Raw genomic sequence first — 18,712 nt, 5'->3', positions numbered from 1 at the left:
ATGGTTTGCTTTACACGTCTCCTAGTACCAAATTAGTTATCAGTGGGTGTGGTGCAAGAGGCTCACCTAGACTGGAGCCTTTGCAATTTTCTAGTATTGAGAGTGTTTAAAGTTAATTTACATTTGGGACAAGAAAGCGTCCTCAGGGACGTGGGGAGTACATGGGGAGGCAGGCTTCAGGGAGGAGTGAGCTGACGCTCGTGTTTTGTGTAACAGTTCAGTCTCATTCCCGATCTGTTTGGAAACGTTGGGGTTTTTTTTCCCCTCTGCAAGTTTAACTTTGAATTGAATTTCTAAGTCCTTTTACCTTGCAATAGATAACTTAGAGCCAAGACAACTGATTACTCATAACGATGTTTTGTGGCCCATGTGAAACTGCATTTGGCTCTGCGTGGTTGAGTGGTCCAGCCTTTTATTCAATGTAGTTGAAGCTTGGAAAAACAGAAAGCTGATAATTTAAAGCCACCTGTGGCATGTGTATACAGACACATCAATGCACTTAAACCTATCCTGATAAGGAGCCTATCAGTAGTGCTAAAGGCTGTTACCAGGTTACATGGTGACATGTACAGAGTTTGTTGTGTAACTTGAGTAGGGCGAAGTCATCAGGCTTATTGCTTTGGGACCACTTTGTGCACAAAGGAAAATATTATTGCCTACCAGTGTATCTGGGGTGCACCAGTACTGTGCGCGGTGTAGAGCTAGAGTTATGGAGGTGATTTTCAATAATAAGATGTGGTGCTTTCCCTCTTCTAAACAATCGGTTAGTTTGGTATTGATCAGATTCCATTGAATTCTAAATGGCTTTATACTAAGTTGGTATGATACCAACTAGATTAGTACTAGATACCATCTGTACTGTGCATAAATTAGTCTCGTCTTCTGCTAATTCAGTGTGTTCTTCTTCCTTGTCTGCAACTCTGAATCTCAATCTTGGGTAGTCCTGTGTGTGCTCACCAGACAGATTGTTCCACAGTTACACCAAAAGCTTGCGTAAGCAAAATGGCTTTTCCTCCTGAAAGGGCTTTTGCTTCTTCTTCCTATGAGTCTTCGAGGCAGCTATTTCTTCCCTTTTTACAGAAGTTTTGATCACTTGCCCAGTTTCATTTCCCTCCAAAATTATTTTTCAGTTCATTCTCAGACACTACCTTCCAGTTAAAGGTTCTACTGCTGCCTTCCTTGAAAGTCTTCCTCTGAAAGTTACTGACCTTTTCTTTCACTAGTCATGAACCGTTTTTTCCAAGTAAATATGCTCTTTGGCTCCTGGGACAAGAAGGTTTAATATGAGGGGAAATGTCCTATCACAGATATTTTTGGATTGTAGAAGATCTTCCCAAGGAAGATGGAAATCCCATTAAATGGCCTGTCTAAAACCTAACCGAAGACTCTGGGAAAGATTTTGGGGAAGGAGCAAATCTGCATTGGCCAGAATATAGGGGTGTTTTTTTCTGTGTCTCATTTCTGTCCTTCTGCCATAGTTAGATTATGTATTTGTGTTACAAATTAAAGCAGAAAATCTTCACCTCTTCCCTTGCTGTTACCCTTATGAAGGCAAAAACCTTGTCTGTAGCAGTTTCCCTGGGGCCATTAATATTGCTTGTCTGTTTTCAGATTGCAGCTGACAAGTTACCCCCTTCCTGGCTTATTTGTGTTTTGAGTATTTTTCCATCTGCTCTCTGCAACTGCGGCTAGTATTGCCAGCCATACAGTTACTTGCTTCTGCCAATAGATGATGCTTGTCATTGAGTAAAAATCAAGGTCACTGATGTACTGCTAAATTAGTTCTTGCATATAATAACCATAGTAACAAAGATATTAATAGAAATAAATGTGTTTAGCTGTAGGTAGTGGTTACATACAATAGACAATGATTACTGAAGAACTGCAGAAGAAGCTGAGGCAGAAAATCTAGTTTGAGCATACGAAGCTACTGATGAGAGGGTTCCTGTACCACGTGACAGCAAGGCAATGAGAGAGATGGATCTGAAGAGAAGTTTTATGATATCAGACGTCTTCTCCTGACATTATCTGTCTATGTAGTTGCTCGGTTGGAGACAGTGTGGCCAGACAGCTACAAATGTGAACATAAATTTATTATTTATGATTATAGCCTGGCTTTGGGCCAGCAATCAGATTTGGCCAAACTCCCTCTTGCAATCACTGAGTTTGTGGCCTCTGGATATGCAAGCTGATGAATCGGGTAGTCATTATTTTAGTAGTGACATCAGTTTTTGATATGTAATCAAGGTGATGATTGAGCAAATAGACTCCTGTGCCTTTCCCATCTGAAATGAGGCTTCAGACCAAATCAAATCATGATCTGAAAAACTGCCGAGGAAAACTGAGGGTTTCTGTAACAGACATCATTCTTTTAGGCCAAATACCAAGAAGGCGTTGAGGTTTAAATTGTCCGGGTGTTGTTAGCTTCTTAGGAGAAGACCTTCAGTCTGTGAAATTCGGGTAGTGCTGTTAATGGCTGCATCTGTCTGCTTCTTACGATTGTTGATCATGTCGTCTAAAATGGAGAGAAACAGTGAGAAACAGACTCTAGGGAAGATTCTTCTCTGCAAACCACTGGGCTGAGAGGCTCAACCTAGCAGGACTTCCAGAGCTATAGCTGTTACAAGCTTCCCATGGCCTTGACTGTGAATGCAGCCAGACCTTTTTAGTCACTTGAAGGCTCTCTGTGGATGCTGGTGGCTGTGACGGTCCATTTGGCTATTGTGCACCAGATCAGCTTCTGGCTGGCAGACACTTTCAGAGACAAAATGTTGCTCGTGGTATTGTTAGTGTGGATGCATGCGTGCTCGTGTAAGTGTGCGCAGATGCAAAATGCCCTTGTGACTCTGCAGCGACAATTCCATAGAAGATAGAAAAAGGTTTTCTGGTTTGACTTTTGTCATGGTAATCCTGGCAAGCTCAAAAGGAGTGCTGTCCTTTGAGTTTACTGGCTTAGCGCTACGTGACTTCTGTTAGAGTTGGGGGGAAAAAAAAAAAGTGCAAATATCCCACACTGTCAGTTTTCCTAATAGCTACCATTTTCATTCACTTTTCTCTAAGCCAGCAATCCATGCTGCCAAATACGTTGCTGTTGATGACTATGAATGGAGCCAGTCTGCCAACAAACATCTAAAATTGTCTGCTCTCGCTGCTTTTTCCTTCCCCTGGCAGTGACCAAAGGAGTTCCTTTCAAGAAGCAGTGAAGATTTGGCATTTAAGAAGTCCCAAGTTCACAGGCACACCTCATCTGTTTTCCTCTTGTAATCCCCATCTAACATGCATTACATGTATCAATGTCTTAAATGTGAAGATTATTCCATCTGAAGAGCTCAGATTCCTTTACAGGGGGAGCAGCTGAGAGCAGGGGACTTGGCAATAGGCATTCCTTCAGGAATTTTGACTGTGTGGTTTAAAAGAATTGGTTTCACATTTGGGTTTTTGTTCACAAAACTTGCAGCTTCTGTTGTCCCATCATTGGTGGGGTCTGTAACCTCTCCTTTGCGGGTGGAACCGCACATTTTGATGTCTCATGAAAAGGATTCTTTTGTAAAGTTTGGTAGTAGTAGTGGTGGTTTTCTTACCTGTTGAGCAGGATCTCTGCAGCCTTTCCCTGCAGATGATTACAAGTAGTTATTTGTTTTTAGCTAGATCATGTTTCATACCACTCTCTCCACCAGTGTCCTGTTTCACAGCTTTAGCGTCCTTTCACTGTCTTACTGGTTTTTTTTTTTTTGATACACATACCCACTAAACAGAAGTAATGCTTTAGACATGTCCTTATATTTTTCTTCTGCTTTAGCAGCTGAAAGCAGCTTCCCCATGTCAGCATGCTTAGTCTGGGATGAGGATTTGGGACACCGGGGTTTTGTTCCTTGCTCTACAAGTGTGAGAAAGCTGCTCTGTGCCTCAGTCTCTCCCCACCTGTAAACTGATCGCTACCCACAGCAGCCTGTGAGCTTAACAGCACCAAGGGCTTTTTATTACCTACCTGTTCTGGTTGTATTTGTTGTATTCTTAGTATCCAATCCCAAGTGGAACTGAGCTGGTTCTCTAATGCAAGACAAGGATGCTTGTGTATTGCCTCAGGAGGTATTTCGTCTAATTTTCAGCAGTGTCTGAGGTTGTGGGTGTTCACAAGAGGACAAAGTGCAAATCTTACAGACACTCAGCATATCCCTGTGTCTCCCCACCAGTGGAGCAGCTGCTGTAGCACCCTCTGGAATGTATTATTTCTTTGTACAGATGCTGAGGAGCAGTGTTGAACTTGGCTGCTTTCCTGGGTGTGTTTAAAGAAGGAGGCCTCTGGTTAAAGCGGGTACCAAGTTTAAAGTGAATGTGTCAGCCTGAGATGCTGGCAGGTGTGTTATAAACATGGTCTTTAATCAGCTGTCAGTGTGTACCTTTGGCTCAGGGGAGGGAGGTGGCAGCATGGCACAGTAAATGTCTGACTTAGGCTTCTGTGGCAGCAGAAGACTCAACAGTGGCAGGGATCAAGGTAAAAAGCAGCAGTAGGCAAACTCACAGCTGTTTGTGCTGCCCTCCTCTTCCAGGAGTTGCCGCATCAGTAGCGTAGGGTTGACATCAGTGGCTCTTCCCCTTCCGTCAGACTCTTTCCTAACAAAATGTTCACTTTGGAAAGGCGTTTTCACCCCAGGAAGCCTGGGGTTGACTGACCAGCAGCTGCTGTGGCGCCTGAGCCAGTTTTGTGCTACACCTCGTGCTCCTGCGGTGGCCACATCAGCTGCCAGTGTTGCTCTGGTTCCTCCTCCCTCCCCTCTTTTAGCAGTGACTTTTTTCGAGATGCCCTTTATGTGTTTCACAGAGAACTAGCCCAGGCTGCTGGTGCAGGGAAAGGAGAGAGGACGGCAGCGTGTGACTAACTGTGAGCCTAATCCTGCTTACACTGACAATGGGGTCTTTCTTTCTCTTCCGCTTTCTGGACCACTGTACAGAATTAGGCATTAGCATGGAGGAATGTGTAGAATAAGCCCTGGCTTCTGTAGTGGGTAAGTTGTTTGGCAGGAAGTCTTCCAACTTTGAGTCCTGTGACTGCGGAGCGCAAGCTGCCTTGCTCCCTTGGTGGCAGCCCCTCCGGCTCAGGAGGGTTGTCTGATGGAGGCAGCCGTCCCAGCGAGGTATTGCTGACACAAATACAGCCCTCGTGAGCTACCGCCCTCTGAACTGGCTCTTCTGCTTCCTTGGAGGCCATGGTGGTTTTAATGAAGTCAGAGGTTTTTCAGATCCACACCAGAATACACTGCTCTTGAGCAGTCCTGCAGAAATTGTTTCATCCATTGCATTTAAATCTCAGGCGTGCAGGGGATCTGAAGACACCAGGCTGCATACAAGGGAGGTGGAAACAACAGAAGCCCTTGGGAGGAGGAATTGCAACCAGAGAGAGCAGCAGCTGCTGGTTGCCAAAAGGAGAGGAGGATGGGAGCTGGGACTGGTCACTGGGGAGGGGAGTTTGGTCAGCAGGTCCAAGCATGCAGCCGAGGAGCAGACTGGATTGCAAGGCTGGTGTTTAAAGAGACAGCCATAAAAATAATTTATTAATGATCTTCTAATCTCCCATGTCAAAAACTTCAAAAAGAATTTAGATAATTAAACTTTTTGCTGCTGATATGGCACTTCTGGGGGGAGTAAAACTGACCTGTTGCAGTTTGGCTCTGGTTTTGTCCTAGAGCAGTTTTGCTGGTTTCCAGGTTCCCAGTGCTTTAGAAGGAATTTTCAGTTTCTCAAACTTCAATATGATTTAAAACAAAAACCAAACAAAGTCCTTCAAATGTCAAAGTGTAGACATTGTTTTCTGGAGCAACCAATATTCCCTGGGTTTAAAAATGTCAGAAGGGGTTTAACAAAACAGCAAGCAGATTCTTATACTTAAAATAGCTCTCTTAAAGGCTCCTCTAGTCTCAGCAGCTCTGCTGGGGGTTGTTTTTGAGTCTCCTCTTTCTTCTCTTGTAGGTTTACCAAGAATCTCTCTCCAGACAAAATCAACCTGAGCACGCTGAAAGGGCAGGGGCAGCTGACCAACCTGGAGCTGGATGAGGAGGTGCTGCAGAATGTGCTGGAGCTGCCCACCTGGCTGGCCATCACTCGCGTCTACTGTAACAAGGCATCTATCAGGGTGAGCAGAGGAGGCTGCACACGTGTCCCCAGGTGCCGCTGAGGCTTCCCTTGGGCAGCTTCTGTTTGACACTTGGGAGTTTCTGCTGAAGAATCAGGGTGTGATTTGATCCCCACATCTCCAGCGCTGTGCTTTAGGCGTGAGACTTGCCGGTTGAATGCTAGGAGAGAGCCGCAGCAGGTTTCACCAAAGGCCGCCTTTGCCGAGCGCTCTGCCCCGATAGCAGCTGGCGGCAGATGGCAGGGGATGCTGAGAGCAGCACAGGGAGAGTGCTGTGGTCCTGCCTCCCCTTCAGGTGACTTGTTAAGCCAGCAGTGAGGTCTTTGTAGTTAATAGCCACTGATGAATTTCCAGGAATTTGCCCAGACACTTTCTGGACCCACTTACTTCACATGCAGGGTGTGCTATGGCAAAGAACTTCACAGCTTAACTACAGCTGGTTTTGCTTGTATCCAGCCTGCATGTACTAGTTTTGGTACTGTTATTGGAAGAAATACTGAACAGTCATTCCCTGTTCATCACCTCCATGTCACTTAGGATTTTACAGGCCTCTGTTTGGTCATTCCCTCCCATTTCCCTGCTATTTTGGTAGCGGAAGAGTCTTCTGTGTCTTCTCTCGTCCTCACTGACTTGTTTTTAATGCTAAAGAAGAAACACAGACCTCCAACAGGAATAGGAAGCAGAGAGAAATGGAGTGTAGTTCTTTGAAAGCCTAATTATGCTGTGAGGTATGGTAAAAATACATTGAACTTTAAATCTTGATTGTTGAAAAGGCAATTTGTAAGAAATGCGTGAGTAGTGCCTGTGAAAAGTTGCACTCGGCCTCTATGCCCACAGTTACCCATTCACGTGCACAATTGCTGAACTTGTGCATGCACTTGCACTTTTGCACACTGGACTCTTTCAAAAATTCTTCCTCCTTGTGCTTCTTAGAGCAAAATGATTTTTTTTTTTTCAGTTGATATGAAATGCCAGATTGTTTAATCTCAGTTGGTACTAACCATAGTTGCATTACATGAATGCAAAAGTTTTTAGTATATTGAAGAGACTTGCTATAAAAGAAATATGGTTCTACTCTGCCAAGTGACAGTAAAAATGAGCCTGTCTTACTCATCTGATCTGCTCTGTTTTTAGAGGCAGAACTGCTTAATTTAGTAACAAACATTTGTTCTTCCTCCTACGAAAACTGCAGAATAAATGTTGCTGTAAGAAAATAAAATGGATCTTTTTGGTTTGTGCACAGCCTTCAAGAGTTATCTGACTTCCAGTAACAGCAGCAATTAATTGTAAACCCTTTAAGGACCAGAATATTCTCCATAAAGGAATGTGAAAAATTGGAATTTGACCTGCAGAATATCTCTTACTCATGGTGATATGTGAGATCCAAAAGCTAAGCTGAATTTATAGGTCTGGTGGCTGGAATGTCTTTTCACTTGTCTGTGTGAGCCTGTCCGACCTGGATATGGTGAGACATGATGGATTGTCACCATGGTCATTTCTCAGAGAAATGGGGCTCAGACTTTGGGCTCAGATGGTTTCCTGCAGTTTCTCAAACTTCCCAATGCGAAGATAACTCTTGTAACCTCAACTTTATTGTTTCAGATCCAGTGGACAAAGCTGAAAACACACCCAATCTGCCTGGTAATGTTTCCTCTCTTGTTCATTCCTTTTCTTCCTTGCTCTTTTTAATCTCTCTTACTTGAGAAAAATTCTGCAAAGGCAAACTGAAGTGCATGCTCAAATTTTTTTGACCTAAATCCTCCAGGCCCTTGACACACAGGGGAAGGGGAGTTCTGAGAATAGTCCTGTTTGGTGATGAGTGACCTCCCACGAGACCCACATTTCACTGCAGGATGGAGCTGGGCTGAGCTCTTGGTGAAGTCCAGGGCAACCTTGTGCCTGTTATTTGTTTTCCCCCCACTTCTGGGGATTCAGATTACTCAACAATCCTGGCACTGATGGTGTGAGAGCTTTAACACATGAGACTCTTGGAGAGTCAGGAGACTCCAGAGCTTGGTTATCCCTGCTCTAGAGTCTCAGACCCAAGGCTGCTAGGCTGAGCTTGAGTCTTGGTCTTGTACTTATTGCTCCCATGTTCTGTCTTTGCAGTACCTGGACAAAGTGGAGGTAGAGATGCGAACATGTGAAGAGCCTCGGCCACCCAACGGACAGTCTCCCATTGCTCTTGCTGCAGGTCAAAGGTCAGACCCTGAGCCCTGTGGTTTCTTTCTGCCCTGCTACTGGGGTATGGGTGGCTGTTGTTCTTGATGGTTAACCACTGGCCTCTCTGCACTCAGGTTACGTGCCTCTAATATGGCTTATAGACCTTGGAGTCTCTCTGTACATAACCTTACCTCTACCAGGCCTTTTGCTGTAACAGGGGGTGACTTTGAGGGCTCTTCTCTTTGCAGTGAATATGGCTTTGCCGAAAAGGTCGTGGAGGGGATGTTTATTGTGGTCAATTCCATCACCATCAAGATTCACTCCAAGGCTTTTCATGCCTCTTTCGAGCTATGGCAGCTCCAAGGCTACAGTGTCAACCCAAACTGGCAACAGAGTGACTTGCGACTCACCCGCATTACTGATCCACAGAGAGGAGAGGTGAGGAGTTGATGATGTTGCCTGTCATAACGAGCACAGAAGAGCGGCACTCGCGCTACCCCAGTCCTCTGGGGTAATCGGGCCGTTGTCTGAGTTCTCATACGGTGATGGAAGGGAGCTTCAGTGAGCTTGCCTACTGTTTGCTGGAACAGGGTGACTGAGAGCTGACTTGTGTTCAGGGCTTTCTCTGGGCTCTTCTAATCTGAGAGAATGAAACTGGAGAAGCTCTGAATGTCCTTGTGGTTTGTCTGGTTTTAAATTCAGTGTGAGAGATGGGGTTAGACGTTACCTGGGGCTTGATTTCAGTTTTTGTGCTGGGAATCACAGAAGAAAAGTGTGTTGAATGATTTTCTGTGGCCTTGTTTCATTCCACATCTTCTAAGTGTGTAGTTTCATCCTTGAAGTTGTTGAAAAACTCAACATTTTCCTTTTTTTTTCTGGGTAGGTTTTGACTTTCAAAGAGCTCACCTGGCAGACACTTCGGATAGAAGCAGATGCCACTGACAATGGTGATCAGGATCCTGTTACTACTCCTCTGAGACTCATAACCAACCAGGGAAGGATCCAGATCTCTCTCAAGAGAAGGGTGAGAGTCTCCTCCATACTTTGCAGGATACCGTCTGGTATCCTGGTGCAGTGATGATGCATATTTCCTCCCACGTTCCTCAGCAACCGTTCTTTTCCTTCATAAATGTCGAGCCCAAGCTGCTATATCGCTCTGTGTTTTCTGTTGGAGACAGCTGTGTTCTTAACAAATGTCAAAGCAGTTTTTCCCCAGAGGAGGATAACATGTATGGAGCAGGTTTTTAAATCCTTTCGAACATCCTAAGGAGACCTGTCATCTCTTTACTGGGAGGTTAAAGCCTGGTGGCCTTATTTTTAGCTGTCAACGGAAATGTGATGAAGATAGATACAAAAAGAAAGATTAAACCGTCTTTTTTTTTGTTTCCGTTGGTGGTGGTTTGGTTTTTTTTAAACCAGTGAGCAATTTGCCCCCTAAAGAGGAGGTCACTTTGACTACTTTCCTTCTCAGAGGAGGTACTGTGGCCATCCACCAGATGAGTTAACTTCTCTCTCAGATGAGTTCTAGAGCAGCACCTCTTGTTTCTGCTACAGCTTCTGTGTATTGTGAAGAATGTATGTCTGTGGTTGCAGTTCTTAATGTCTCTGACTCCTCCTTGCTCTTTCAGACCAAAGATTGCAATGTGGTGGCATCTAAGCTGATGTTTCTCCTTGATGACCTGCTCTGGGTGCTGACAGACTCTCAGCTGAAAGCAATGATGAAATATGCAGAGTCTCTGAGTGAAGCCATGGAGAAGTCTGCACAGCAGAGGAAAAGCTTGGCACCAGAGTCTGTCCAGGTGAGCGAGTCATGATTTGGATGTTGGTCTGGCAGGAGAAAGGAAAAGACAAGGTGAAGGAGACAGTTTCTGTTTGTGTGGTATCTCGGCCTTGCTCACAGAGCATCTCCCGAGTGGGAACTGGTAGGCTTCTCCGTGTCAGGTCAGCATCACGGGGATCAGGGGCTATTGTTGGGTAATGAAGTGACCAGAGGAGTTGGATTCATTGCCAGTAAGCATTAGAAAATGTTCACACGTAGTTGCAGGCTAGATTCTGTCTGATGGCGGGGAAAAAGTGGTGTTAAGGTGCATGGCTTTCCGGATTTGGCTGGCACATGGAAAGTTGCAGAGGGTCCCATGAGGATTGGATTTGGTAATAAGCAATAAATATGTTCTAGAAATAATCTTTTCTGCCTCTCAGTGACAATCTACATAGGCCTAGAGGAAGGGACTGGTATAATAAATTGTGACATAAAACCGTAGTAAGCTGTGATGTCGAGGGAAAACACTGGCATCCAATTTCGCTGTTGTTGTTCTGGTTTCTTTTTTTCTTCCTAATACTCTGGAGAGAGCTCTTGATTTTTGCAATTGGATCTTTGGTTCGCATGTAGCTTAGCAGTGTATGACAACCTCAGAACAGCTGCTTCTGCCAGTAACCTTGAACTTCCCTTACCACTTTCTTTTTTTTCAAAATGCTGTGCTGAGAAATTGTTTGACAAATGTCGCAGAATAAATACATAGGGCAGAGGAGAAAAGATGTTTTCAGAGACAAGGATGATGGAAGAGGAATGTCGCTGCTGATGGTGGAAGCTCTGTGGAAGGAGGGCTGTGCCCATAGTGCAGTGAGATTACAGAATCCCAGAATCATCCAGGTTGGAAAAGCCCTTGAAGCTCCTCCAGTCCAACCGTGAACCTCACCCTGACTGTTCCCAACTCCACCAGATCCCTCAGCGCTGGGTCAACCCGACTCTTCAACCCCTCCAGGGATGGGGACTCCCCCCCTGCCCTGGGCAGCCCATTCCAACGCCCAACAACCCCTTCTGCAAAGAAATCCTTCCTAAGAGCCAGTCTGACCCTGCCCTGGTGCAGCTTGAGGCCATTCCCTCTTGTCCTGGCGCTTGTTACTTCGTTAAAGAAGCAGAAGAGGGGATCAGGAACACTTAGCCCTTCTTGTCTAGGAGTCGTAAAGCGTATTTCAAGATAAGTGAACAGTAGCTTGATGTAGAGGAGGCAGGAGCACAGACAAAGAGTTTTGCTCGTAGGAAAGGATCTAGATTTCTGGACTCCCAATTAAATTTCTATAAATTGGTGCCTTGCAGTCAGGAAGAGTGCATGAGCTGGTTTTAATTATGTTATAACCTCTCTCTTTTTTCTTTTCCTTTTTCTTTTCTTTTTTTTTTTTTTCTTCTTCTTTCTATTAGTTCTTACTGAGCTTGTCTCTCTCTAATAGATCACACCGCCTGCCCCAAGTACGCAGCAGTCCTGGTCTCAGCCGTTCGGAGGCAGCCCGAATGCAAGTAGCATTGGTCAGTACTTTGATAAGCATGACATGAAAGAGTCATCATACCACCTCCTCATCTCACGCTTGGATCTGCATATCTGCGATGACAGCCACACTCGCGAGTCAGGTAACTGAGAGCAGCGTCAGGAGGACACTGCAGGAGGCAAACATTGATCCAGTCATCAGCTTTCTGTCTGGAAGGAGGATTTTCCTCTTAGTAACATGAAAGATGCTTGGTTCTGTTTCCCAGTGAGGCAATAGGCAGTCATTCAGGCTGATGGAGAGATCTGTATGTCTGAACTAGGTATTGGAAAATCTTTCTTGGCTCTGTGGGAGAAACATGGGGAAGTCCATCTGTGCCAGTGAACTAGTTGAAGTGACAGAGGATGTGCTGTGGGAACCCTGTGGTATTGAGCAATGGGAATAAAGTGTGATCGTTCCACTTGGTGAGAAAATGGTTTTTTTGACAGTGTTCAGGACATTCACAGTAGCATAGCTACAAGGATTCTTTGCCACCTTCGACAGACCATTCCCCTGCCTACCCTGTTGTTTTCAAGCAAGGCTTTGCTAACTAGTGTCTGTTTTACACTGAGCTCCCCCCTACTGGGATATACTTTTTTGAGGCAAATGTACCCCTGTCTCTCTGCACAGTCATCTCTGATCCAAGTTGTACTGTTTGTTTTCACACATCTTCCCTTTAAAAAAGAAAAATATAATCTCCTCTCTACGTGCATCGCTATTCCAGGTATTTTTGAATTGGTCTGTGTATCACTGGCTCCTGAGCTGCTGTTATCAACATCTCAGCTCAGTTTTGTTGTCTCTGTTTCACTGGCCCTACCAGCAAGTGTTTGAAACACGAGTGCTGGTTATTGTAGTGGGAAGTGTAATTGATAGGGGCCTGGGAAGCAACGGGATCTTGCGTTTTGGTATTTGAGAGTCTAGGTCCGATTCTTACGATATAAACTGTTGGCCTGTTACATTCAGTTGTCCTTTTCCTTGCTTAGGACAAGATTTTGATACAGCTTTCTAAAAGGTGATACCCTAATACTGGCCACAGTGGCAATCAAAGCAATGTTGTTCTGAATTCTCCTGGAGCAGGACTTGGATTGCGGAGCTGATCATGACTTTCCTGGTTCTGTTTTCCACAGGCGCTCTGAAGCACGGGATGCTGGGAGGTGCCATGCAGCTGACCTTCAGGAGGATGGCTTTTGACTATTATCCTTTCCACAGGGCAGGTAGGGGAGCTTGTGACCTCCCAACTTGAGGAGGGGGATGAAAAATAATTTGAGGAACAGTGATGCTATATGGCTTCAGGCAGGGCTGGAAGAAAGGCTACACAAAGGAGTTAAATCCTCATGGGCAGGGTTAATCTAATTTACCTGTCAGTGGATGGCTGACAAGTTGCTGGCAGAGCAGAGTACAAGGAGGGGAATAAGTTGCTGTCTGTTGTAAGGACATAAAATTTGGGTTCCTTTTCAGTTGCTTAGGATCTGGTTCTTACATGTGCCTGATCAATTTGGAAGGGTTATAGGATGTATCCCAGGAGAAAATCTGTTTGTGATTAACTGAAGAATCAAGGAAAAGTAGCCTTGGCATTCTTCCCAACTCCTGAATTTGGAACGCTTGCTGGTAGAAGCAGCTCTGTGTGTGAAAGCCTGCACTTGTTTCACAAGCACTTAGTAAGCTGCATATTGCATATTCCAGATCTGATATCAATAAAGAGGAATGCTGAACAGATCTGCATACGTTTGAGGGGCACAGGTGAGTGCTGTGTATCCAGGAACCTCATTTTTAATGCCAGGATGTTTGCTTTCATGCAGGAGATGCCTGCAAGCATTGGGTGAGGTACAGTGAAGCAATGGAAACACGGGGACAATGGGCAAAGAAGTTGGTCAGTGAATTTCAAAGCAAGATTGAGAAGCTTTATGAAGAAATGGACCCTGCATTTGCCAGGACTCCACTTTCCCCCTTCAAAAGGAAACCAGGTAATGGTATTTGATAAAACTAGTAAAGCAGGAGATGGTAACAATATTCCTACATCGAGCAATATCTCTAGTTACCTCTCCCCAATTTAGCAGGCTGATTGGTGCAGAAATCCATAGCACACTAAAAATCATAAATAAAATGGTAAAGGAAAGTGGCTGTCATACTGGAAAAACACTGCAGCAAGAATGGACAGACTGCAGCAGTCGCTTTCCTAGCTTATTTATTGAGTTTCTTCAATAAGTGAGTATATAAGAAGTAAATTAAATACTTGAAGCCTGGCTGAAGGATTTGTGTTCTTGCTACAGAGCAGACTCATCTTTCACAGTGTTCTTTCTTCAGTAGCTTTAAGTTGGGTTTTTTTTTTCTTTTCCCGCCTAGCTGTGCCCATCTGTTTCTAATTTTAGGGCAGTTAATTCTGCTCTGTAAGCACATACGTGTTGGTATTGATGGTGAAGTTTTCTGCAAAGGAGATGAGTAAAACCCTGCTGGTTCTGCTTTTCCATCCCCAGACATGTCGCTGAGTCCTCATAAAAGTCCCTTAGAGAAGAGCTGTGTTCCTCCCACAAGTTTGCCACGACTCCGGCACCCTCCCTGGAACCGACTTCGATCCAGCTGTGTGGTAGTTCGGGTGGACGACTTGGATGTTCACCAGGTGAGCCATTTCAGCAGTGTCTGGAGATGTTCATGTCGTTTTTAAAAAAGAAATATAATCTGATAGGATTCAGATAAGTCATGCAAATCCTGTGTCATCCAAGACAATAAAAACTGTCCCCAGAGAACCCAAATGCCGTTACTGCATTGCATGTAAAACTTTTAAACCAAGTATGAACTGCTGATAATTTTCATGTCCAGAGGAAATTGCATGCATAACCACAGAATTTCTGCATTCTGTGTCTGTTCACATCTAAACTTGCATCAAGCATTAGGTGGGCCCAGAGTAAAAGATTTCATGCATTTGAAAAGTTAGTATATGGATTTTTGACAGAGGAGGAATAAGTCTTACCTCATGCTTTCTGACCCAGGACAGAAAGCATCACTAGACTGGATGAGGCCCTACATCCCTATACCCTGTAACCACTGCAAGAGCATAATCAGTACCAGATATTATAATGGACTTAACAATGTGCTGTTAATCTTGAAGAAAGCTATAATAGTTTTCAGTTCTGTTTATTCATGTCACCTAATTCTGATTGTCATGACTCTTACTAGCAGTGACAGGAGACATAAAGAACTAAATACCCTCAAAGGAGAGGGGTTGGCGTTATTAGCAGGTAGAAAAATGTTTTATTTTTACTTGAAAGCACAGTATGTTTGATGTATAAATGAGATGGATTGAATACGGGAGACTGCAGGGTTACTGGAACATTTTGTTTTGCCAAATCTGAGTTCTACATAACTGCATACCATTGTGTTTTCAGGTTTCTACAGCCGGTCAACAGAGTAAGAAACCCTCCACCTTGCTTTCATGTAGTAGAAAATTCTTCAAGCTTCCTGATCAGGTCTCTGCCATCCATATTGAATTCACAGAGTATTACTTCCCAGACAATCAGGACTTTCCAGGTAATACACCAAGGTTAGCACCTTCTTTCATAAGTTTTTTTTAAAGAATCAGTCAACTCTTAATTATGTAGGTGTGTTAACCCTGTTACGTATTCTCTGGGTGTCCATTTTTGTTTAGTTTTCTGATGTTTGCTTTTTTTTTTTTTTTTTTTTTTGCCTGTGGGGAAGTGGGATAGAGTTTACCTGGTGCAAAATGGAGAGGCAAAGTTGTGCTTGAAAAATAATGTACCCAGGAACATATTGAAGCAGCTGCTGTCTGCCCAGCTCTCAGGGTTCTGCTTTATTGAATACCACTGGAGCAGGACTATAGGGTGCTTTGGGTGCTCTGCAGCTGGCTTGATGTGAGACCTGGAACACCTTGTTTCTCTGGTGCACCACAGCTTCTCCCTTTCATCAAGAGATCTGTCTTCCAGTGGGTGTTGAAGCCCTCTGCATTGGTGCTGTCAGTGCAGGTTATCCACTGAGCTGCAGACCACCTGAAGTGCCTTTTCTACTATTATTAATCTGTCTCGATTCTGTTTCATTCTAGTTCCGTGCCCAAACCTGTATGTACAGCTGAATGGCCTGATGCTTACCCTGGATACAGCAAGCGTGCTCTGGATAAACCTCTTCTGTCTGGATCTTTATCGCAGCTTGGAGCAGTTCAAAGCCATCTACAAGCTGGAGGACTCAGGCAAGCATGATGAGCATGTTGATGTTCGACTGGATGGCTTCCGACTGAAGGTACCATTAATTTCCTTCCTTTCCCAGTCTTCAGTGTTCTCTCCCTCCCTGTTGTGGAAGGAACACGAGGCCAGGACATAGCTGGAGTCCAGAATGAGAAAACAAAATCCCTGCCTTTCTCTAACTTTCTTCTGTCTACTACTTGTGTTAGTTGTGTGGTGGTCTGTGGGCAGTAAAACAGGTGCTCGAGTTCTAGTCCAGAATAGGCAGGCAGGTCAGTATTTATGAAAACAGTTTCAAGGAGAAATTGATGGTTCAAGTAGTCAAAAGTTGTTTTCTGGCCTTTGGAAACAACTTTGACTCTCGTACTGTTCCCAACGGGCCTGCATCCTGCGGTGTTTGTCATTGACTACCCTTGTTAGCAGTTTTGTGAGGAGGCTTAAAGGCCTGAAAGTATAGTAAATCCTTGCAGAGAAAGATCAAAGTGAATGTTGTAAATTGAACTGCAACATAAGCCATGGGTGGTAAAAGAACCTAAAAGAAAACTCATTTAATTTCCCTCATGTCCGATTCCTCTTCCCTGATTCGTAAATTTTATTTAATTTTTCAGATAGGGATAAATTGAGAGTCTAGTCCAGCTCTTGGGATTTTAGTAGAGACCAAGACTTCTCAATTGTTTATTTATTCCACAGCTGACCTTCTGTGTAAATGGCCAGGATAAGCCTCTGTTACTTTCCCTTCTCACCACCTTACTTGTAACGTCTTTCTCCTCCATGTAGCTTAACATCCCCGTGGAGAAGAAAGTCACTGACCATCAAGATCGTCCACAGGCACTCTGCATTTGCACGTCGGAGATGACTGCCACCAACACCCGCCACGCTCCCTTCTGCAGCTGTCAGGACCTCCAGAGCCTCTTCCGTAAATTTGCCAGTTCAGAATTCTTCCACTCCAGCTACACAAAGTTCCCAAGGTCTCAGGACAATTTCAGCCTCCTCCACACCCTTTTCTTGCGCCATGCGTACGAGGTGGATGATAGGCCTCAGAAGCATCCAGGCTTTCCCCAGCTACTACACAAAACCTCTGCCTCTGAAGATCTATGGTCTATGAATTTCACTGAGCTTTCCCTGGACTTTGAGGGGGCTGAAAGCTCAAAGGGCAGAGCCCTTAGCTTTATTGACCCTTTTCCCCTTTCCATTTGGGCCTGCCTTCCCAAGAGATGGGGGCAAGCTCAGATATCTAAACGACAGGAATTGGCTGCCTCTGAATTGAAAATCAAGCCTTCTGCCAGCTTTAGCAATCACTCCAAGAATGAGAACCTTTCCAGAGAGCACGGGGTTTGTCAAAGATCAAAGACTGACCAGGATCTGAAGAATATCTACAAGGTCCCAGAGACAATGGATGTTTTGGGAGAATCTGACTGTGAAATTGATGATGGAATAGATACTAAAGAGCTGGAAGCCTCTGCTGATATCCATATGCTTGTGTCCTCCTCTGTTCACGTCAAAGTTCGGCTCAACCACTACCAATACTTGGTGCTGCTCAGGATGAAAGAAGTTCTGCAAACGCTACAGGAGCAGTTGGCCCAAGATACCCAGGAAGTGACTGGGTCTCCTTTAGACCCCATGTCTGCTTGTGTAGGAGTTACGTTCCCTAGTGCCGAAGTGGCCCTGCTCATGAACCCTGCCCCAGGGTCCATCTTGGAACCCAGATCCCTTGACTCGGACACAACAAGCCTGATCGAGTCTGAGCTCTCGCCTTCAGACAGCAAGGAGGGGCTGGCGGCTGAAGAGAAGGAGCTGAAATCAGAGACTAGTTCAGAGAAGGGAGTATGCAGTACCTCAGAGGTCCCAGAGGACAGTGGGATTGAAAATACCAGTGTAACCAGTGGACCTCTGGAGAGACTCCCAAGATCCGCAAGCGACGGAGCTCTGAGTACAGCTCCACAGAGTAAGAACGTAGAGGAGAAAGGTTTGATAGAGGAAGCACGTGAAGCTGTGGAAGCCCTGGTTGCAGAAAGACCAGCAGAGACCAGTGGCCATCCTCAGAGCCCTCCTGCCCTCCCTTCTAGCCCAACCTCAGACACACAGCCCTTGGGGAGAGGAAGCATCACTCTCAATGGCCAGGCAGAACTCATCCCTTTGAAGAACATAGAGGTGGAGTTGTCTAGCGCACTGCATATCACGAAGGATGCCACGAAGGAAGCTCTGCATGTGACTATGGACCTCACCAAAGAAGCCATGTCTATAACAAAAGATGCTCTGAGCCTGAGCCGGGAGAAGATGACCTCCACCATGCAGAAAATGCTCTCTCTCCCCCCAGCCAAGTGAGTGGGCCACCCCCTGTGCTTCACAAGAGCAGCAGCAAGGCTGCAGGGAAGGGGGGAATGTAGGCTGGCTGCTCCCTTTCTTTCCGTATCATTTGGATTAGAGAGAGGTTAGATCTTCATCTCTTGGGATTGGTCTAAGTGCACTGAAGTCTGACTTGCAAGTGTTCAGAGTACAGGCCAATATCTGTCTAATCTGGAGGCTAAGCTGTTTGCCTTTTTTATTTTTTTCTTCTTGGTAGGGATCCTGTGCCCAAAGCAGAAGAGGGAGCAGTGACTCCAGGTGGGGGTGGCAGCGGCCGAATGCGTTTCTTCTCCATGAAGAGGACAGCATCCCAGCATTCCTTTGACACCACGTCTGTGGATGGGAGCGGTGCTGAGGACGGGCTGTCTGTGGACAGCGATGGCAGTGACGGCTTTGTGATGCTCACGGACTCTGGTAACAAGCACCTGGCTTTATCCTCTCCCCTACTCTTATTTCACATCGGTGAACAGTTTTCTGCCATGGGCAACTGAGTCATGCTGTGTTTGTGTGGAACTCACTCGTGCCACTCCTTTTTGAAGGCCATGAGTAGTTCACCCGCAATGGCTCTTTCTGCTTTTATAGG

General features: G+C 45.2%; 1 protein-coding gene across 4 annotated transcripts in view; it reads left to right on the top strand.

Annotated features, from left to right (window-relative positions):
- The window catches only part of BLTP3A (bridge-like lipid transfer protein family member 3A), a 36,055-nt gene that overhangs the window by 8,293 nt on the left and 9,050 nt on the right, over positions 1-18,712 (top strand). For 3 of the 4 annotated variants that reach the window (XM_074850553.1, XM_074850555.1, XM_074850556.1), the window contains exons 2-15: positions 5,968-6,130; positions 7,733-7,771; positions 8,240-8,331; positions 8,542-8,731; positions 9,177-9,317; positions 9,922-10,092; positions 11,522-11,699; positions 12,721-12,807; positions 13,393-13,557; positions 14,068-14,210; positions 14,977-15,118; positions 15,648-15,841; positions 16,561-18,104; positions 18,347-18,543. In XM_074850553.1, coding sequence (XP_074706654.1) covers positions 5,968-6,130; positions 7,733-7,771; positions 8,240-8,331; positions 8,542-8,731; positions 9,177-9,317; positions 9,922-10,092; positions 11,522-11,699; positions 12,721-12,807; positions 13,393-13,557; positions 14,068-14,210; positions 14,977-15,118; positions 15,648-15,841; positions 16,561-18,104; positions 18,347-18,543 — 3,446 coding nt within the window. Of the gene's footprint in view, positions 1-5,967; positions 6,131-7,321; positions 7,596-7,732; positions 7,772-8,239; positions 8,332-8,541; positions 8,732-9,176; positions 9,318-9,921; positions 10,093-11,521; positions 11,700-12,720; positions 12,808-13,392; positions 13,558-14,067; positions 14,211-14,976; positions 15,119-15,647; positions 15,842-16,560; positions 18,105-18,346; positions 18,544-18,712 lie in introns of those variants that run through there. The other variant, XM_074850554.1, reaches the window with a different exon arrangement.

This window comes from Strix aluco, chromosome 25 (genome assembly GCF_031877795.1).
Source record: "Strix aluco isolate bStrAlu1 chromosome 25, bStrAlu1.hap1, whole genome shotgun sequence".
Taxonomy (NCBI): Eukaryota; Metazoa; Chordata; class Aves; order Strigiformes; family Strigidae; genus Strix; species Strix aluco.
This window is presented reverse-complemented; position numbering and strand designations above follow the sequence as displayed.